The following is a 23,311-nucleotide window of genomic DNA, read 5'->3' as shown; positions in this document are numbered from 1 at the left end:
TGCAGCGGAGCCAAACTTGGAGAGTTGATGAATCAAACACCACAAACTAGAATAGTGTATACCACTTTGTACAAATTCTAGGACACATTAAAACTAGAGAGTTCTTTTTCAATCACACTGTATATATATATAATATTTTTAAGAACAAAAAAGAAGTTTAAATTTGTACCTTAAGGAATAACTGCCTTTATTTTCTCGGCAATATTCGTTTGCACGAATGCTACAAATATTCCCGGGTCGGTTTTTATTAGGCTATTGAACAGTACCTTGTTACATTCTCAGGGGTTCCACCAACCTGGAGAAATAAAGGAATTCAACTTACTGGTAAAAAATGCCTCGAAAAGTCAGGGAATTTTATGAAAAAAGGAAAAGTCGGGGAATTTTAATTACGGATTTTACGCATGTACACTCATGTCTAAACTGATGGACACATATCTATAACTGTCTTCTTGTAAGAATATAATTTGATAATGATTTTGCAGGGTACTTTTAATACTGATACTACGTGTATAATCGGAAAATGTATATTTGTGGTAAATTTCATAGTAAAACGAAAATTAGAACGAGTAAATCAAAATGTTGCTAAATGGACAAGAAAGTTTTATTTTCGTTTTATTGTTCTTATTTACCTAGGTACTACTCTTTTGACGTGAAATTTGCCACATACATGTCTTTGCCGATTATACACACGCTAACGTTATAAGAAATACCGGGCAAATTCGTTCAAATTATATTCCTACAACAACATATTTATAGACATGCAACAATAGTTTTGGACATGAGTGTACATGCATAATAGATGAGGTACCCCCTGGACAGGAAAACAATTGCTTTTTTACATTAATACCGGGTGCACCATTTATAATGTCACACCTTTATAACAGAGGAACCAAGAGAGAGAGATAAGCGATACTTTGCTCAAAGCAACTATAGGAAGGGGAACATCTATCCATATATTGGGTAACATCACCAGATGAACAGTGTTGCCAACCCAATATAAAGTTTTTTTTTTAAATGGAATGACCTAAATTTAATTTCATAATTCGAACCAGCAATGAAAACAAAGATGAAAGATATGACACTCGCAGATCAGTGTTGCATACTTTTTGAGAAATAACGTTAAACATGTGTCAAATTTAAACGCCTTTAACACAAACAAGGAATGTAATGGTAACTATTTGTGCACATTAAGCCCCCGCCAAGTGAACTTTGTGGTGGACAAACACCGTGCTCGTGGGTTTTCTCGGGGTTCTCCCGTTTCCTCCCACTTTCTTCATTCCACCATTTCACTCATCTCTCTCATTATCACCGTCTCCTTTAGCCTAATCGGCATAACCGTGGGACGTAAAACTCAAAGATTTCATTTCATTTCATATTTGTGCACATTAAATTAAAAACTTGTAAAAACTCTTTAAGATGACTTAAAGTTTAGGAGGATCAGGTTAACAGTGTTTCCATAACAGAAGCGAGAAAAGTTGAGTTTGAAAATAGTGCAATAACTTGGAAAAGGTCCCTAGTACAACATGGTTTAAAATTTTTAGAGGAAATCAATATGTCATAAGGAGCATTGTCACGTTTATTTGAGATTGATAAGTCAAGTACTTACCGAGATATTCGGTACTTTGTAAAAGCTGAGAATTTTGTGCTGTACAAGATGGTAACGCTGTCTCAAAATTCCCTGTTTTCCCTCAGCGTTGGAGAAATCGTGAAGAAATGATTAAAACGAATTAAAACATTAATGAATGGACATACAATGAAATGAAACCCATTTGAGTTCTTGAAGGGACTAATTAAACGTAATGTTGTGGGTATAAATGGTTCTTGAGTTAGTAATACGAATTTACATTTCAACAAGATGATTCAAATACGTTTACGAGAGTTACCTAATAGCTACTTTCGTGCGGTGAATATACTTATTCTCTTACGACTATAGGGGAGTAATATTGAAACAATTCAATATTATCTGTAAATATACCGACTTGTTACCGTTTCTTTTTTAAACACGAATGAATGAGATAAGTAAATATGCCATGAAAATATCTCACATGGCATAGTTAAATTTCACATGGCAGGTGCGTCAGCGAAGGTTGGTATATTCAAAAACGAAGATAGTAAAAACAAGTGGATTTTGGCAATGATAAGAGTTTCAATAGTACTTTTCACGATTTCATACTAGTAGCGTTCCACTTGTAAACATAAAATACAACTTCTGTACACTATGCACAAATACAACACCGGTGGAAAATGGTTTCTAATACAATCATATTTTATATGCACTCACTTATTTCGTCCGTAGTAAAGTACTTGTAAGGATTTTACGCTAGTAACCCTACATTTGTAAACGTAAAATACAGGTGTATTACTTTTTATTTAATTCTATCGCTTGCAGAAATTGGTTCTTTATAAATATGTCTTTTCATGCGAAGTATTGAATTTTATCTGTAAATCTTCCAAAACCTGGTGTGCCAAAAGGAAATCAGCACATATTTCTTATAAATTGACCAAAATGCAGGTAGTAGCAGGTAGTAAGACTGACGTAATATACTATACACAGGCTCACGCACAACGATGCGTGATATGTTTAACTTATGTAATATAGTGCTGATGGGGTTCACTAAAATTTTACTTAGTATTTTCTTTCTTTTTTTAATTTTGTTCTTGAACATAAAATATGAGTTAGGATAGGTAGGTTGGCTTTGTTAGCTTAGCAAAGTATACATTTGGTAAACTCCTTCTATGATACTTCACCAAACGTAAAAATGTGTGAATTTTGCATTAATATCACAAAAATCAGAGGTTCAAGTTTTCTTTTACATACACAGCAGCTAGGTCGTAATTAATGAATGTCTCTATAATAAATGTTTTATACAGCTTCATTCTGCAGTGGATTGTGTTAACGAAATGGGGGGCTCGGTGGCTCAGTGGTAGAGCGTTCACCTCTGGTGCTTGGGGTCCCGGGTTCGATCCCAGCCCCCGCCAAGTGAACTTTGTGGTGGACAAACCCCGTGCTCGTGGGTTTTCTCGGGGTTCTCCCGTTTCGTCCCACTTTCTTCATTCCACCATTTCACTCATCTTTCATCATCACCGTCTTTAGCCTAACCGGCATAACCGTGGGACGTCAAAACTTAAAGATTTCATTTCATTTTTTTTGTGTGTGTGTGTGTGTGTGTGTTAACGAAATGTAAAGTTTGGCTTTTTTTTGCGATACTTTTTATGCAATTATAATTATTTATTTCACTATTTGCGTTCGTTCGCGATTCACGAATTTACGAACATTATTACGAAACTATACTCATATTGTGTTATTTAGCGTGGCACATAGACTGTTATTTGTTATGGTATCAATAGTTTCTAATGTTTGCATATAGTGTTTACATGTACCCTTACGTACAATGTTATGTCCTAGCAACTGTTCGGAATATTTTTCGGTATATATTGTACGACAGTCATTTCAAAAGTTCTGCACACTGAAAGATATTATGGAAGTAAATAATTTATTGTACAAAATACCTTCACAGGCCTTCAATATAATCTCTATACTTGTTTATGAGAGCTTCCCAACAGTTTCCTCATACTTATACCTGAACCCTCTCATTTTGTAACGATTTGCATCAACGCAAAACGAAAATAGGAATTTCGGTTTTACTTTCACATGCTGAAGTGTTTGTTTTCTACGGACACAGTCCCACGTTTGCTTATTCTGAACTCCAAGAATATGTTACATCATAATGACCACGTAGCACAGTATGGTACTCGTTTCTGGCCCTTGTCTTCCTTTACGTGCATATTCACTATCGCTGACATGCCTCCTCCGTACGGACACAAGCCCGTGTGAGTTTCCAACTTCGTTCTGTTCAAATAGATGAAATATTAGTTTCTAGTGACCATCATGCAGAGGTTTGTACCTATTTTTCCGAGAATAATCGCTTTTCAGAATATCATTTTGCAGTGTATCATAAATCTGTATTCAATTATTGTGAAGCATTGTACAAAAAGCAAAAGATTTTGATTGAATTATAGTAAAAAAAATTGTGTGATTATGCATTCTTAAAGTTTAGCTGCAAGGGCAGTGGCTCAGTGGCAGAGCGCCTCCCTCTGGTGCGTGGAGTCCCTAGTACGATTTCCGACCCAGTAAGTATGTAGTTGATAAAGTCTTGTCCATGGAGTTGTCGGGTACACTTGCTTTCTCTCACATTCTCATCCCACCAATTCTTCCATCATCAGTCACGTGCCTTAATCATTGTCCCCCTTAGCCTAAATGGCATAATCGTGGGACGTTACACAGAAAGTTAAACTGCGCTAGGAAATACGATGTCGCATATAATTTGCAAAAGAACAGTGGAATATTCTCTCACACAGCATGCTTACACTATTTTGTTTACAAGCATACCCACCTTTGCTAACGCGCCTGGTTCCTGTAGAACCCCGAGATTCCACTAGCTTCGCCCTGCTCTGAGTTGGTTAAATACTTACTAGCTTTTTGTGGCCATCCAGCACAGGTTTGATCATTTTTTTTACACTATACTCGTTTACGCGCCAGCTCACTACGGATGCAAACGTTCATGAACCAATCAGGTTCTCCATTTCTTGATCGATCAGTTACATTTCTTACGTTTAATGGTAACCTAACAGAGGTTGTTTGGTGTTTGTTCCATTATAGCTTTTATGGCATATATCTACGTGCTGTATTTCCTCCTAAACTTGAAGTCATCTTAAAGAGTTCTTACAAGTTTTTAATTTAATGTGCACACATAGTTACTACTTCATTCCTTGTTTGTGTTAAAGGCGTTTAAATTTGACACGTTATTTCTCAAAAAGTATGCAACACTGATCTGTGAGTGTCATATCTTTCATCTTTGTTTTCATTGCTGGTTCGAATTATGAAATTAAATTTAGGCCATTCCATTTTAAATAAAACAATTTTATATTGGGTTGGCAACACTGTTCATCTGGTGATGTTATCCAATATATGGATAGATGTCCCCCTTCCTGTAGTTGCTCTGTGCAAAGTTTCGCTTCTCTCCCTCTCTTGGTTCCTCTGTTATAAAGGTGGAACATTATAAATGGTGCACCCGGTATAGACCTGGAAATTTGTAAATCGTGCCCTGAAAACATATAAAAGATAGGGAATCCGTGATCGCCAAGTAAGTGGGAATTCTGACTGCTAGATTTTTTCGTTCCGTGAGTAATACAGTTTACTATATTTGCAGAGCACCAACTGTGCGTTTTTATTGTCATAAAAGTCAAAATTTGCGAGGAAACAAAAACCGTAATTACAATTTGGTAGCGAGATACCCACGCAAAAAGCTTTTAGTATTAAATTGAAGTCTTGAAAATTTTTACAGTCAGTGTATGGCAACATTGGATGCTGACATAACGTGTTAACATGGAGTCTACTCTTTGCGGTTACTTGTAGTGTGTTTAATCTTTTCACACAAGGTTTTCTTAAACCAATTCAGATTCACCATTGGTATTCCACAAATGTAGTATGAGTATATTCCAAGAAAAGAAGACATTTATCAGAATGTAACCGGTAATCTTTAATAAACTTTTGAAAATTGACTCAAGGATATTGGCAGCGTTCGTGCAAACGAATATTCCCGAGAAAATAGAAAAATTTACCTATTTAGGCAAAAATTCTGTTCTTTCTTCCTTATACATAGAATGTACGTAAAATATGCATACATTAAGAATGAGGATTATTTCCAAATTAAGTATGCTCCCCCGCCTCCGCTGTGCTTTCCTTCTTAATATTGAATTTTCATTTCAAATAGTTCACGATGTTCCATGTGTCAAGATCTCGCATTATCCCAAGTCAGAGTGCGTTGTATGATTGGAATATTAATTGACTTTTACAAGTGACTAATTGTGTAATGAACTTATAATTTCTCAATTCATTTATGTGTTTTATCCCCAGTTCTGATCTTAACTTGAAGTTACCCCTCAGGAGTGCCCCTCTCTCCAAGAGTTCAGGCGCAAACCCCCAGATTTATCATTCTTCCCTCGAATTTACCATTCGCCCCCCAAATTTAACATTCTTTCCCAAAATTTACCATTTTCCCCTCAAATTTAACATTCTTACTCTCAAATTCTCCATTCTTTCCCAAATTTATTATTCTCCCCTCAAATTTAACATTTTTACCCTCAAATTCTCCATTCTTCCCCAAATTGAACATTCTCCCCTCAAATTTAACATTTTCCCCAAAATTCTCCATTCTTCCCCAAATTTACGATTCTCTAAATTCACCATTCTCCCCCCTCCCAAATTTACCATTCTCTCCCCAAACTTACCACTGTGCCTTCCCAAATTTACCATTTTCTAGTTTGAGTGTAGTATTCATAATGAAAAGTTATGTCCCCCTAATAATCTCATAGGTGCACCTGCACCCTAAAGCCCACCTATAAGTATCTTGCTGTCTCTTCACTCCAACTCGCTAATTTCGAATTTCCCATGTACGTTTTGAAACACAAATGAAAGAAACAGGCAACCCTGCTGTACGTCTCTAGTGGTTCCACCTAACTGCGTTTGAGTAAATGGGTTATAACCTACCTTCTTGCAGAGCCTCAGACGATGCGACTTTAGTTGATAATGTACTAAACTTAAGAGATCTTTATACTAATTAAAATATATAGTAATATTACTATGTATATAGTAGTAAAATATATTTTTAGTATAGTAATATTTCCCTTTAGGAGGTTGTGCTGCAGTTCACCTGTCACGTGTATTACCTCAGCGCTCGTGGGCAGGCGCAGTGCCCACTCTTCTAACTCACGAAGCCTTAGATTTACTTTGTACACCAAGTCCACATCCACAAGGACTACCGGGACCAGATATGTCTCCACTTGAAAGATTCTTGGGTTGTGTGTATATGCGGCGACAACTTCAGAGGTTTATACAGACTGAAGATTGTGTAAGTTAATTTTTCCTTATTATTGTGATTTTTACATGTATAATGATAAAACTTCAGAAATTTTCGCTCCTTCTTAGTCTGTTTATTTTAAGAAAAGCATTCAAGTTGAAGAAAATTTACATAATATTTGCGTGGACGCAAACTAGTGCGTAGTGGATTTCTTACTGATTATTTCAGAAATACAACAAACAGAAAGTAGATTTTGAATTAGAAATAAAGTGAACCAAATACACAAACCAAAGTAGAATTTGAATTAGAAATAAAGTGAACCAAATACACTAAACAGAAAATATAATTTGAATTAGAAATAAAATGAACCAAATACACTAAACAGAGAATATAATTTGAATTGGAAATAAAGTAGGCCAAATACAATAAACAGAAAATATAATTTAAATTGGAAATTAAGTAGGCCAAATACACTAAAGAGAAAGTAGAATTTGAATTAGGAATAAAGTAGGCCAAATACACTAAACAAAGTAGAATTTGAATTAGAAATAAAGTAGGCCAAATACACTAACAGAAAAATAATTGAATTAGGAATAAAGTAGGACAAATAAACCAAACAGCTAGTAGAATTTGAATTAAGAATAAAGTAGGTCAAATGCACCAAACATAAAGTAGAATTTGAATTAGAAATCAAGTGGACCAAATACATTAATCAGAAAGTAAAAGTTGAATTAGAATTAAAGTGCGCAAAATAATAATGTTGTCTCTTGTTCAGTAGTAAAGATTTTTTCCTCCAAACTTTATGCTGATTTTGGAAGCCAATGTAGATTAAATTTAATAATTATTCAGATTATCTCTAAATAAAACTGCACTTTTGTTTTCCCCGTTTCAGCTAATGGTAATTCAAAGCAATGAACCAGGTGTTGTGCACTTCAAAGTGGATTCGTTGCAGTGTCGTGTTGGGCTGAATTTACAGCATCTGCAGTCGCTGCACTTAAAAATTACACCTATACAAGAACACAAGGACCAATGGAATGCAGAAGAAATACAGGTAAATTTAGCTTTATCCTATCAAATTATAAATAAAAACAAAAGTATTGAACTTCCTTCTGTCTTTGGTGCGAATAGTTCCGCCTTCCGTTTCTGGTTGAAACAATTTTTGGTGTTGACTTAAGTATTGTGAGTAACCGGAAGAGGTTACAAACTTCAGTGTAGAAATCCACAAATAATAGGTGGATGGCATGAGTTGACAATGTGTTTCCAGGCGAACATGCGTCATCCGACAGGGTAAATGTCATAGTCTGTTTAGTATATGAAATAAACTTAAGGCCCCCTTTTTTAAAGGAGTTTGATTCATCAAAATTCCTTTATATATTTACTCTGTCTTTGTCCATCCTTCCGGGAGACAAAAATCTTAAAATCTTGATGGATAATCAATTTTGGCCAGAATGTAGAGGAACGAAAATTAGGAACAGAGTTCGTTGATGGAGATGATCCATTGTCTGTAAGTGGAAGAAGTCAACCATTTAAGGTTTTAACTGTGATTACTGTAAAACAAGATGGGTAATAGATAGCGAGAAGTAGTGTCCTGCTATCGATTAATCATCCCAAAAATAAACTTCATCTCCATCCTTAACTGTCGACAAAAACGAGAAGTGACAGAAATCCACTACATTACGGTTTCAATTTGATTTACACAGAACAAAAACAATAAAAATGTAGGATGATACAGTGTTCTTTCTTTTAAGTCGATTTAGCGTTCGTTGTAAGAATTGTACTGTGCCGTGCTCTCTCTTAACCCTCTATTCAAACCGAAAGTAGTAGAAATCAACCAGTTCCGATTTTAACGTTGATCGCTTGAGTTAAAACGGTAATAGATAGCGAAATGCGGTTTTCTGCACTCAATTAAACATCCCAAGAATATATTCCATCCTAAAATCTGTTACCGTTTCCGGTTTCAATATGTGATGTTTACTCCATAGGATGGTAATCCAAGTAGAGCAGACATTACAGTAGATAGTCATTAATTGAACCTTTCATCCGAGCATTAACGACAAAACAAGTTATTACAAAAGAATAGCTTCTTTCACCGCTAACTACTCATAGGCAAAAATTCAAATAACAGCCTTAAACTTACGAATAGGACAAAATTTCAGCATCATTTAATCTGAAAACCAATTTACAACAATAATTTGCTAGCATTAATATATATTCCGTACCATGCACAACAAAGAGAACAAACACGAGGCAGCAATTCTCGGGTCAGAATAACGCTAATGATACGCACAAATTGGAGGTTATATTTAATATTAACACTATACTTACATGTTTTTACAAGTAAAGGATAAGATTATAACAACAAAAGATGTTGATGTTTTTATATTGGTAAAATACAAGCGTATGTGCTCACTATTACGTTTTATGTGAGTTGTTTCAGCAGCAATGACAAGGTGAGTCTCGTCCTATTAATTTCCTTGGCGCCGAATGATAGCTACCTCTTGCGGCGTTTTCTCCTTGTTCTCGCTGCTCACGTGAGTCCCACCTACCATAGTGACGTAAGCACAAGTACGACTGTGATTGGCTGCAGTTGATTGCCAAGGCCACTGGCTGCTTCGTCTGCTCGTTACTGTTATATATCCGTTGCAAGAACGTACAACGATTATTTACACTATTTGTTTAAAGGTAGCAGACTTTTAAAATAAAAAAGGATTAAATTGTCTGAGCCGGGTACACCAAAAATAATGCACAAATAAGTTTATGACAAATATTAATCGAGAACATATCGTGCAGTACAAACCAAATAACTTTATGTTGTGTACAGTGACAATGCTGCCTGTAGTTATAAGATTTAACAAATTCGAGGCCCAATAGTCAGTTTTAATTGATTGGTTGGACTTCAACATCCCACTCTGCACCAAAACTGTATGAGACTATGATTTACAGATCAACGTAAGATCCGAACCATGTAACCACCTACCAGGAATCTACCCTAGTTTCTCCCCGATACGCGTATACTATCCATATTGAAACATGTCGTGCCCTTTACTTAGGGCAAGGGCAAATTGTGCTATGCTAGGAATATCCCAGTTGGTTGTCAGAAACTTAAAAGTTTGCAACTTACAACTAGCGAAAACGCAGAATAAAGAAAAGAAATTAAAGACCAAAAATATTGCTGAGAGAAGTGGTTTGTAAATGATAACTAGTGCTTTTCTAAGTAAAAGGCAATGATGTGCGATTAGATCTGTCAACTCAAGTAAACACATCCCTATATCTTATTCTTGATAAAATCTATGTAAGTCCTGATTTATCAACACCTAGGCCAAACTCTTAACTGGTAACTGTATTTTTAAACTTTGTGACCTAAGATACCACTAAGGAATGATTTTTGGAAATTTGACCTGACTGTAAGGTGCATTTATTATAATAAAACGTCCATACCTCGGAATTCTTTTAAGATTAGAGACATGAAATGTGGATATTTTAAAAACTAATCAAACACATGTTTGAGAGTTTTATGATGTTTGACTTAGAAGGTTGGTTTACTAAGATCACATATAAGTGTTGGAATTTCATGCGAAACTTCCAATTCAGAGGAGTTCAATAAATCCTCCTTCCAGATGACAGTGGACAAATTTGATAGTATTGATCGAAGAATCGTGATGGATTCTCACCTGAAATTTATATAGATGTTCAGGGATATAGAAGCGTTCTTTTGAGAAAATATATATGAAAGAATTGATTGTAATGTATAAGAGAAATCGCTTTACCAAGGTTCTGTGAGATCAAATGATTCATAAGCAAATTTTTAAGGGGGCGTCTAGACACGTCGAGCCATTCAGCCAAAATTAACCTATTCTTAATTACTGAAGGTTGAACAAAATTGTAATCGTCTCAAGGTAAGACTTAATCCACTGAGGACTGGATAGAAATAATTTCGCATGGGACAATGTGGACCCGACGAGTTATTTATAGATTATATTATGTGTAACAGTCGGTGTTTTCTGAACGCATATAACGCATAAGAAGTTCTAAATGAACATATTCCTGTGAAATTCTTTATGAAAAGCTGCAACAGAATTCAGTAAAATTATTTCTGAGATTTTTAGTAACTGTTTATGTTTATTAATATCGTCTATTATACTCATATTTAGAATATTTATTTTCCTAATAACAGTTATTTTGAGTTTTTCAGAATAATAGTATTATGTATCAGAGATATATAATACTGTTAACTTGAGTATAACTTTGACATCAGTAATATTATTTCGACTCATATCGACATGAAGCTTATCCGCTATGATAATATTGTCGAATTATTCCACAACTTCCGTGCTCTCCCCACTGGTCTAGTGGCTAGCGCATGTGCCTTTCGGGCACGTGGCTCCGGATTCGATTCCTGATGGGAGAGCACAAACACTTAATTTCTCAGTCATTCACTGTCATTAATTGTCCGTCTCCTTTAGCCTAAAGGGCATATTCGTGGGACGTTAAACTAAAAAAGATATCATTTCATTTTTCAAACTTCAATAATATCTTCTGCTTTTGAATCACACGAACTTTTATTCACCATTTTTTTTTTAACTGCTACTCAGTAAGATATTTTTCAAACCTTTAGGGTTTTATCACTTTAACTAAAGAAATTTGACGTGAGGCCGCGGTGGCTCAGTGGTAGAAATTCAACTCTGGTGCATGGGGTTCTTGGTTTGATCCCAGCTCGCGCCAACTAGACTTTATGGTGGACAAATGTGTGCGGGTAGGTTTTCGTGGAGTTCTGTTTCCTCCCACTTTCCTCATTCTTCCATTTCATTCATTCTCATAATCACCGTCTTCTTTAGCCTACACGGCGTAACCGTGCTTATAGAACAAACAAACAAACAAAAAAAAATCCTTTCATAAACGAATTTGACTTTTATCTTCCAAGTAAAGAGCAGACCCAGCTGAACAATAAACTCAAGATACGAAAAAGCGGAAGAATGTAAATAAAATTGAAGAAATGCTACTAATATAAATAAACTACAACGTATAAAAAACGATCTACGATGTTTTGACACCTCTACCGTAAAAAATATTTGTATGTTCATTAAAGAGAGGTTTTTTACATACGGTATATTAAGGTGGATCACTACGTGTTCCCAGTGCTATGCTAAACGCTGCTTGAATAGTGTGGCGTTACCAGATAGTGTCGAGTGTTCACTGATGCCAGATAATAAAGGGAGTAATCATGGAATTCTGCTTAGATACTTACTAGAGAAATTAGTTTTCCACCCTTAACGCAATACCACTTCTCGAACTGCAACGCTAGAATCCAGGAATTTTCTAATTATGACTACTACAGTAAACGTACGAATTTGGCAACAACGCACTATGGCTTTCTGCGCAAGTTTCTTCTCAAAATCTATTTCCTTAAATGTAAATTAATATTTAAATAAAATATGAAACATAACACGAAAAATGGTCACACAATAAATCTGCTTCGTGAGAAGATCGTTACTTTAAAATACTTTACACATACAAATAAACATTTCATAAAACGGAGCCCTTCTAGTAAGATCTAACAGCAAGTGCCATCTTGTGTGCTCATTGTAAAACGAATCAAATATTTTCTTTTATTTGTTACATTTTTCGATATCAGGAGAGACAACCAAATGAATTAGTGTTTTGTGCTGTAGTTGAAACATTACTCTATCTTATAGTACAATATTTATAATATGTAACGTTTCATTGCGCAATAGTTAAGGCAATGAGCTAAAATATGTACTGACTTCCGGGTGGTGATCCACCTTAAACTGAAAACTATTTGTACACATATTTTCTGTCAATATGTATTAATAATTCTTAGTCGTGATAGGAAAACTATACATCCGTTGTCTGAATACTCCACTCAAACCTCAGAAAGTTAAAGGAAAAACATTGTTTGCTTAAAATAATTACTACTTACCATCATTGGCTTTTACAGTATAGCCATGAGGGGTCTCAATCAATTTTAATATGTTTATATCAGGTTAAGAACATGGAATGTAGTCTCTTTAAGTAACTTGTTTTAATCTTTGTATCTTGATGTTTGTATCTTTGCAGACAATCGAGAAATTCTTCGACACTTGCGTCGCAGCACCACCATTCAAACCTAACTCACTGCTTGGCTTTGGACGAATGCTGAACGTACCCTACAACGTCCTGAAGGACTTTGTGCAGATTATGAAGCTTGAACTGGTAAGAGAGAAATAACAGAATATGTTAGGTTGTTCGTAGTAGTGAAACATGTACTAAATGTGGAACATTTCTGAAACATTAAACCAATAATTGTTAAAGTCTTAGTAATTTGAAACTAAATTATATTTAGTTCCAGATTACTCCATCTTTTAACAATCATTTAGGAGATTTCAAATTATGGTCATTATAAGTATTCTTCCAACTCGAGCTGCTATCTTTTAGTAAGTTTGAAGCGGGCACATTTGAATATGTTGTAATGTTTTGATAATTTTCCTTACAAAACTAAATCCGAGAATATATAGTCCGTATTCTAGATCATCTAGTCTAGTAATAGATACCGTAGATCTAGATCATCTAGATACAGTAAGTCTAGTAATTAGACGGGGCTATGGAGAGTGTGTAGAATAACTTCTCGACTCAGGCAGTTGAGATAGGATTCTTAAGGCCCTGGTAGCCGAGAAAGGTAAGGAGTACCTCGAATGGAGTATTTTGTTAATACCAAAATAAAATTAAAGGAATTTTAATTAGTACTGCTTTAAAAAAGTAATGGTATAATGGTCTATGCTTAAAACATTGAAAAAGAAATTCAAAACGGACATGACTATAGTAGTCCGTAGTATATTCTGACTAATAAAAGTGGTCCTGATTAAAAAAAATAGCTTTAAGGAACACTGGTGAAATTTGTTTCTGTATGCTTTATAATATGCATTTGTTACAACTTGATTCTTTTCTTTCTTTCTTTCAGTATCCCAGTTTGATCCAGCAACAGCAGTTGAAGTGGGCAGTTGAATGGAGCCTTCGTATTCCACCATCTGCTACTCCCATCGTTCCCACTGGCATGGCTGGTGTCCTGTTATGTAGGAACAAGATTCTATTCTTCGTAAGTAAATTGCTTGTTTCCCTTTATGTAAATACAGTAACATGTCCGTAACATACCGTCTTTGATTTGAATTGAATTTTGAGTTTAGTATCCCTTTCAGCAGCAGCAAGGTTATATGAAACTTGTATCTACATCTTAACGTTGGATCCGAATCACATGAATTCCTGCCGAGAATTGAACCCAGGTCTTCCGCACCAAACACTGCACGTTTTTGCAAGATAAGTATATCTAAAACCGATAAAACGTTACCAGAAAAAGAAAAGAAAGTAGAAAACAGAATATAATATGTTTGAAAACTAAGTGCAAGACAATACATTTGTGCATACCAAAGCATTAAAAATATGAAGATAATACATAATTTCACCATTCTATTATTATGCTCTCCAGATTAATGAAGATGAGCTTCTAGCGGAATTCGAACCCAGGACTACGTATACACCGAATTATTTATGAATATGTGTAAATTTACTGTTGAACGCGTATTTAATTTATCTTTGTATGTGAGTTGTTTTCATAACTTATATGTCCACAAAAACGTGTTATAAATAAATAAAACTTACGGTATTTTACCCACGTTTTATTTTATTCAAAGTGACGTTATCTTCTAACTCTTGGGGTTTTAATGTATTAATAGTCGCAGCTATATGAACCCAATCAACTTTATCGCTAAAAATTGTTTTAAAGTAAAAATTTATTTTCAAAATGGCCCGTCCATATGGACGAAATGGCCGATTATAAATGTATATTTATTTTAACCCCTTCAGACCTGATTTTTTTTAAGCTTGAAAAAATTATTTGTTGTGGTTTTTAAACGCATTGGGGTCTTCTGATGCCATTTTGCTTGAAATTTTGTTTTTGTTACCCATAGTTCTCCAGATATTTTATGTGCACAAATGTGTACATCTGGACTCCACTGTCATATAAATTTTTAGTTTTTATATAGCATTGGTGTCCCGTTGTACACATTTGTGTACATTAAATATTTAGAAGGCTATCGGTCACACTGATATTTTTTAAAAATAAATAACTGGTGAATCTTCCTCGGTTTCATCTTCAGATAAATCGAAATCAGAAATGTCACCTTTCTCCAACATATCTAAAATTTTCTCCGTGGAGAGAGATGGGCTGCTACCAGATGGTTTATCAATGATTCTAATTCGTGTACACACTAACTCAATGTATCATATAATTTATAAGAAAATTTTTGTCTAATGTCGTTGATATAAGTCCGATCGAAGCTAAAACAAACCAATTCTTACTAATATTATCACCCAAAAACGCATACTCAATGAGCTTTCATTGGTAACGCATCTGTTCATTACGATCCTCTTGGGCACAATTGTGTACATTATATTTCAACAACAAATAAAGTTATAACGAATTGCTTGTCATATTTGTAATTTTACCACAAAAAATAACAGATATTCACAAACACACGCAAGCACTTCAAAAAGATAGTTCCGAAACGAGAAACTTCTAATTATTGTAATAAAATCGACGAGGTAGTACCTGTTGATAAAACTGCAACACCACAGACTATTTACAATACTTTTATCTCATACTACTCACTAGAACGCAGCAGCTACTTGTGTAACAGTGAAGCAAAGTTACACAAATGTAAACAATCGGCCTGTATGCCCACAACAATGCTTTAAGTAGAATTAATGCGATAGAAATTTAATGTACACAATTGAAGGGTAAGGGGAAAAAAACAAGGAATGTCCATGCATGTGTTTTACCGGGTGCTTTGTCCTATCTGTTGGTGACTCTTGGTACTATTTGATTGTATATGCCATGCACGCGTAGATGTAGAAATATCCATGTAAAAAGGGGCGAAAGATTTAATAACCCTATTCTTTGTACGTGATTTCCAATATTAAAATGCAGTTTTCTCAAAAATGTAATTTTGTGACATTCCTTCTTTTTTCCCCTTACCCTTCAATTGTGACCGCCAGGTCTGAATGGGTTAACTAAAATTCATAAAATTACTGGGGATAAGAGGCACCGAACATGATTGTTCTATGCTAAAAATCTTTATAATTGTATCAAAGAGTAAGTTATTCTAAATGTAACAACTGATTAAATATAAAATTGAAAAGAAATAAGAGCTTGGAGTTCAAGTACTTATCTGTATGGCAGCCATCTTTGATCCCGTAACTGACATTTCAAAGGCAATTGAGTGTTTTTATCACCATAGTTACACTAATTTAGAAATTATTGTATAATTGTTTTTAATTTTTTTAGATTGTTATATTATTTTTCAGTATGTAACAATATAATATTGTTAAAATTCTCAGTTTAATTAAAATTAATACTAACAGTTTTCTTAATTACTATTATTATTCCTTCTTTTATTATTATTGTAATAATATTTTCATATTTTACTTAATTTCAAACAGTCTTCTGTATTCAAGGTGCTTTTTTAATAACCTCATATATATCCGTAGTTGAGCTGATAACTGACGTGTTTTGAAACAAAATTGTACGAGTTTCTCCTGGTGCACGTTTGCTTAATGTGGGTTTATGTAATTATTTTATCTATACAGGAAAACAATCTTCTATTGTCATAGTTGGTTGAATCTTCTTACTTGTAACATGGACCTGTGACTATCCAAGTTCTGAGCTGTATCGTATGGTGAGTCATTACTAAAGCCCGCAATTAATGGCGAAATAAAAGCCCGAAAATGGCTGGCAAAATTGCAAAATAAACACCCAAAAATGGCAGGTGAAATGGCAAAATAAAATAAACAAGCAATCACGAACTTTGGAGAAAAAATAGATACTAAAATATGTAAAAGCTATAATAGGCTATAATTCGTAAACTAATCGAATAAAATGTTTCATTTTGCACTGTGTACTTACCACTTAAAATTCTGGAAACTTGCGCAACCCGTGGAAGGATGGTATCTAACAATTCATTCGCCATTCTTCAGTAGTAACAATGAAACAGTAACTTAAAAACACTATCACATCTTATTTACACACGGTTACATTAACACAAACATTCAAAGCACAAAAAATACTAAAGTGAAGTCATTTTACACTACACTAGCAGTTTATTTTCACTTACGAAAGATTTTTCATATTTTTGTTCTCTGAAATTATTAACATCTTTTTAAGATTTTCAAAGGAAAGACTTTGTCTCCTGTCAGAAAAAATTCGCTTTAGATGTGAAAATGATCTTTCTACATCTACAGATGTCACTGGAGCATACTTGAAACATGTAATTTGGGAAGGATCCATGTCACTGTCAACAATTGTATCAGTATCACCTTCCATAACACTAGCGATATCCTTCAATTTTCCCAAATGTGGATTAGCACTTACAACACGATCACACTGACGCCGAATGTACTCGCCCTTGTGACCAGGTACAACACTCAAATCGTTGCGAGTATCATTGAAGATTTTCAGAGAACTAGCGAGAGTCTTTTCTTTTTTATCAAGCTTGGCAATAACATCTGGTAACTTTGCAAAATGTATTGCAATGAAGACTAAGTCCTTTTCAGGAAATTCTTCTTAAGCAAACTTGGAATAACCTTAATTGAAGACGCATCATCCTTATCAAAAGTATCAATGATTCTTTTGATGGGTTCAAAGTGGTTAGCATAATAGAAAACAGCTATAATCCATGTGCCCCATTTCGTTAAGACAGGCTGTGGTGGAAGCGGTAGTTCAGAGGCTAATTAGCGAAATGCACTTGCTCGCGAGGAAGCTTTCAGAAATACCTTTTTCACGTTTGACTCAAGAAGGTCAACGTCAGGAAAATGAGAACGAACTTCCTCTGCAACTCTATGTAACACATGTGCCAGACAGGTGACATGCAGCATACGTGGGAATAGAACCTTAAGGGCTTTTGCTGCACTTTTCATGTATGCAGCTCCGTCTGTGACAAAAAGAAGGACATTATCGTATTTCACACATTCTGGCCGCAGAATACTCAGCGATTTTGTAAAAACCTGTGCAATCGCCGTGGCATTTTTTTTTCCCAGAACTTCTGATGCAATCAAAAATGTTTGTGTGACTTCTTCCTCTCCCAAAGTTACAATTACAACGTTGGCAATGGAACGTCCTAGAGTATCGCAAGTTTCATCAATTGAAATCCATATATTTTTGTCAGCATCACTTTTACGGATATCGTCAATAGTTCTGCTGTACGCGCTATCAACGTAAGTCTTTCTCAAAGATGATTCACATGGAACTTTTTGTTTTGTGTATTTTTCGAGAAAGTTTCTATAGGAAACATTTTCTAACTTCCATAAAGAAATGTCCGCGTTAATTGGAGCACATAGATCATTCGCAAAACTGTTCCAAGAAGATTTTGAATCTTTTCACCAGCTGATTTGCGTGTCCTTGCAGAACTGTGTTTTGCAGTGCTTATATGGTGTGTTACAAAATAACGCTTTTCAGCGGAAACCACAGTTTCACATAACTTACAAAACAGTACAGAACCGTCTGTTGAAAACACAGTACGACCGAACTCACTCACAAATTTTTCCAACTTCTGTTGCCTAGAAAGACCAACTTTCGGCATCTTGAAATACTGAAATGCTCATAAATACCAGTTCTGTATCACGCACACCTAAGATTCACAATAACTGCCCACCTGGCTACTTCTTGAAAGTAAGCATCTTCGTTTGTCATTCCAAGAACCAAACACTGCTTCAAAATTCCAAGAACTGACGCACTAGCATCCCCTCCCCTCCACTTGTCACATTCCAACGGGAATAGACCAGTTATTATCAGACACCGAGATCGCTTGGCCAGATAAGAGCGACTCAAATCTGTGGTATGCTGTCATTCATGAGTAAATAAAGAGTAGTGGAAGAGAAAACCTGTGACAATGGCAACAGATTGCTTCTAAATTGTGAAATTGCACTTTTCCTGAAAATATCATGAAAATTGCAATGACACTTATGGCATTTTGCCATTAATTCCGGGCTTTAGTCATTACAGTGAATTAATACCTCTACTGAACCTGCTTCAGGGGTGGGGACACAAAGGCTCAGTGGTAGAAGGTTCATTTCTAGTGCGGGGGTCCCTGGTTCGATCCCAACTCGCGCTACGTGGGCTTTGTGATGAATAAACACTGTGTGCGTGGGTTTTCTCGAAGTTCTCCCGTTTCCTCGCACGTTCTCCATTCCACCATTTCATTCATTTCTCATTATCACCGTCTCTTTTAGCCTAGCCGGCATAACCGTGGGACGTAAGATTTCATTTCATTTCCGGACTCAGGAGTTAGTGTTTATTCTGAAGCATTCCATATCACTTTCCTATGCAGTCTGTTCCTTTCATTGTATTTCTAAACCTTCAGTCTATCAGTTGTGTATTGAGTGTAGTGTTCAGTAGGTCAGTATTTCAATTTTATTTGCATCGTTACTAGTGATAAAAGTATAGTATTTCGTTTCTGAAAAAAAAAAAAAAAAAAAAAAGAGGAGGAAGGAAAACAATACCAGTGGAGAAAAGAGAGCACTGATATGTGCATACAAAGATGGAGGTTGGTCCAGTGGTCCAGTAGGAAAATAGGAAAGTACTGGACATTTTTCACTACAGTGTTTGCTCGGAGTTGAAGTGCAGATAGGAAACTGAGTCTCATGCGGATCGTCAAGAAAAAACACCGCAGTTGAGAACAATAAGATTATTATTTTGAGTAAACGTGCTAGAAGGCATTCAGCAGTCTCTGTATGCAGTGAAATAAACAGTGTCACGGAGGATCCAGTCTCATTGACAATAATAAAAGGGCACCACTGTTCGGGCACATAGCTATGAGGAAACCATCGTTAATCCGTCAGCACAGACTTAAAAAATTGCAGTGTGCCGAAGATCATAAAATTGGACTGTACAGAACGGATTTTTTTTGGCTTAGATTTGAAATATTTGGTTCAAATAGCTGACAGTATGTCCACTGTCATCTAGGAGAAATAACACTGGAGTCGTGTCTCACCTCATCTGTTAAAGTATGGATGTGATCGCGTAATGGTGTGGGGATGTTTTGGGAACAATTTAGTTGGACTTCATGAAAGAGCAGGGTATTTTGAACAATAACAAAAAACAAGAAATATAGCATACAACGAGATACTTTGTATAAATTGATAATTACTTGTATTTTTGGGCAGAAAGTGCTTCTACATAAGCACTATACCAGATATAATGTTAATTTAAAAATAACAGAAGAAGAATGTTTTTAATATATGTAAGAAACATACATTATAATATAGTTAGTTGCTATGTAGTTGTTGATAGATACCTAACAAACATGTACGATTGCAATACAGTCTATGTACATATTCGTTCAAAGAGAATCAACGAATAAAATTGTTTAAAACGTATCATCGTTTGTAATTTCAATATAAAAGGTGAGAATACTAGTAAATGTAATCACGGAAGACATTTTAATGTGTAAACAAATACTACCACTCAAGATCTACTTATATTATTAGCCGAACCAGGTTGACGACTACCTTTGGTGAGTCGTTATAAAAATTTTGGTTTACCTCACCCGGGACTCTTGCAAATTCATATCCCGAAGTAAAGTAAGGGTGAATTTACTTTTGTAATAAGGTTAATGACTACGAACTTGACAAGACTTAGAAGTGGTAGAATAATCACACGAAAAATGAACGGTGAGGCAATGCAGAAAGAAACCAGTGATAGTGATAACAGTGAACAAAATGCAGCACCAGGAATGACATTAGAAGACCGAATTTTATTAGTCTTACAGCGGCAAGAACAAAGCCGAAAAGACGATATGGAAGTCATGAAGCAGGAATCCAACAGACAATATGAAGGATTAAAGCAGATGATAGAGCAGAAGTCCGAGGAATCCCACAGACGATATGAAGAATTAAAGCAGACGATAGAGCAGAAGTCCGAGGAATCCAACAGACGATATGAAGAATTAAAGCAGACGATAGAGCAGAAGTCCGAGGAATCCAACAGACGATATGAAGAATTAAAGCAGACGATGGAGCAGAAGTCCGAGGAATCCAACAGGCGATTGGAGCAGAAGTCAGAAGAGACGAAACAATTTATTATTCAGGCAATGAATGACATCACTTCGCAGTTTGATGAAAAGTTAAAAAGAATATCTGAGGATTGCCAGGATAATCAAAACCACCTAATCCAAGAAGTCAGTGGTGTAAAAAGGGATTTGGAAGTAATAGAATCTTCTGTACAGCAACAAAAGATTCAGGTCATGGATAACTCCAACCAGATACGTGTGAATACACAGTTGATAGCTACCTTACAAGAGAAAATCAGGACACTACAGATCAAGGACAACACATACCACAACAACATGGATAATGATCGTGTAGAATTCCCTTGTTCACAAGAGATGACTTCGCCTTCACCCGTATCTGATGAGGACATTATTTTGGAAGAAATTCATCCGAGGAGTACAGATGGGCGGAAAAGAGATGGTGCAACTACACATCACGCCATAGGTAGGAATTGTCACTCAACAAGAACACGGAATGATAAAAGGAAGGTAAAGTTAAGCGTAAAGATGAGTGAAATACGTGCTATGAGTAAGTTCAGTGGTAAATGTAATGAGAATGCTACTTCTTTCCTAGAAAAATTTCAGGACGAGTGCAATATAATGTGTATAGATAGATCACAATATATGAAACTAATCCCTCATTTATTACTCCCACCATGTTCTTTATGGTTTAAAGCAGTACGAGATCACGTTAGTACGTATGAGGAATTCAAAGCAGCGCTAATCGCAAATTACGAAAATGACTTTTTGCTTGCAAATAGAGATGCCACGATTAGAAACCAACATTTCAATCCTCGTTTGCACAAATCTGTTGTCGAGTTTGTTGTAAATACATACAACGAATTAAAAGTTGTAAATCCATTGCAATCGGAATCTAGAATCATAGCCTCAATTCGAAATTTGCTACCGTTTAAACTACAACAGATCCTGTTTTCTACACAGTGTATGAGTTTTAACCATTTATTAATGCTTGTTCAATGTTATGAAACTCAATACCATGCTTTGAATCAACAAGCAGGAATAGGTAAAAGTAAAAATAATTCAGATCATTTTGTACCTGTTCGGAATCTAAATATCCGTAGTGTGAACGATACGGAACACAACCTAAACCGAATAAGTTCAAGCAATCAGAACGAATATGTACATAGACTGTATTGCAATCGTACATGTTTGTTAGGTATCTATCAACAACTACATAGCAACTAACTATATTATAATGTATGTTTCTTACATATATTAAAAACATTCTTCTTCTGTTATTTTTAAATTAACATTACCGGTATATCTGGTATAATGCTTATGTAGAAGCACTTTCTGCCCAAAAATACAAGTAATTATCAATTTATACAAAGTATCTCGTTGTATAAAAATGTCGCCCGACGATGGGACTGAATATAAAAGTTACAAGGGAGCTTGGTTTTTATATTTAAGAACCACTGGTCCGTTTATAAGAACAATATTCCATAATTACGTCCTTTACATTTTGATCGACCCTCGCATATATATAACATTTATTTTCATTCATATAAATATATTTATAATAAATCTTTCATTTTATTATCATTTACCTTTTATTATATTAATATATATTTTATTATTAAAACGTCGTCGCTTATTTATATAATTAACGAAGGGTACGAATTCAAAATAGCAAGAAGCAATTACATATTAAAACATGAGTCACCATGATCAAGGGCGCATTATATATTAGTTATTTTAGATGATATTCTACAGTATGCATTGTATCAATTAGGCGTCAGAATATAGAAGAATCTTATTCATTCTATTAAGCTAATTATTCGACGACTGTCTTCATGCACAATCTTATATGTTACTTGAATAAGATTCTTCTATATTCTGACGCCTAATTGATACAATGCATACTGTAGAATATCATCTAAAATAACTAATATATAATGCGCCCTTGATCATGGTGACTCATGTTTTAATATGTAATTGCTTCTTGCTATTTTGAATTCGTACCCTTCGTTAATTATATAAATAAGCGACGACGTTTTAATAATAAAATATATATTAATATAATAAAAGATAAATGATAATAAAATGAAAGATTTATTATAAATATATTTATATGAATGAAAATAAATAATGTTATATATATGCGAGGGTCGATCAAAATGTAAAGGACGTAATTATGGAATATTGTTCTTATAAACGGACCAGTGGTTCTTAAATATAAAAACCAAGCTCCCTTGTAACTTTTATATTCAGTCCCATCGTCGGGCGACATTTTTATACAACGAGATACTTTGTATAAATTGATAATTACTTGTATTTTTGGGCAGAAAGTGCTTCTACATAAGCACTATACCAGATATAATGTTAATTTAAAAATAACAG

The 23,311-nt window shown here is 34.9% G+C and overlaps 1 protein-coding gene across 2 annotated transcripts in view; it reads left to right on the top strand.

Annotated features, from left to right (window-relative positions):
* MED14 (mediator complex subunit 14) overlaps positions 1–23,311 on the top strand; it is a 155,682-nt gene that overhangs the window by 114,701 nt on the left and 17,670 nt on the right. For both annotated transcript variants that reach the window (XR_014131246.1, XM_081756032.1), the window contains exons 23-26: positions 6,694–6,911; positions 7,753–7,911; positions 12,936–13,070; positions 13,816–13,950. Coding sequence is in view for 1 of the 2 variants with exons in the window: in XM_081756032.1 (XP_081612158.1) it covers positions 6,694–6,911; positions 7,753–7,911; positions 12,936–13,070; positions 13,816–13,950 (647 nt within the window). In the remaining variant the exon portion in view is untranslated. The remainder of the gene's footprint in view (positions 1–6,693; positions 6,912–7,752; positions 7,912–12,935; positions 13,071–13,815; positions 13,951–23,311) is intronic.

This window comes from Thermobia domestica, chromosome 4 (genome assembly GCF_964235325.1).
Source record: "Thermobia domestica chromosome 4, izTheDome1.hap1.1, whole genome shotgun sequence".
NCBI lineage: Eukaryota > Metazoa > Arthropoda > Insecta > Zygentoma > Lepismatidae > Thermobia > Thermobia domestica.
This window is presented reverse-complemented; position numbering and strand designations above follow the sequence as displayed.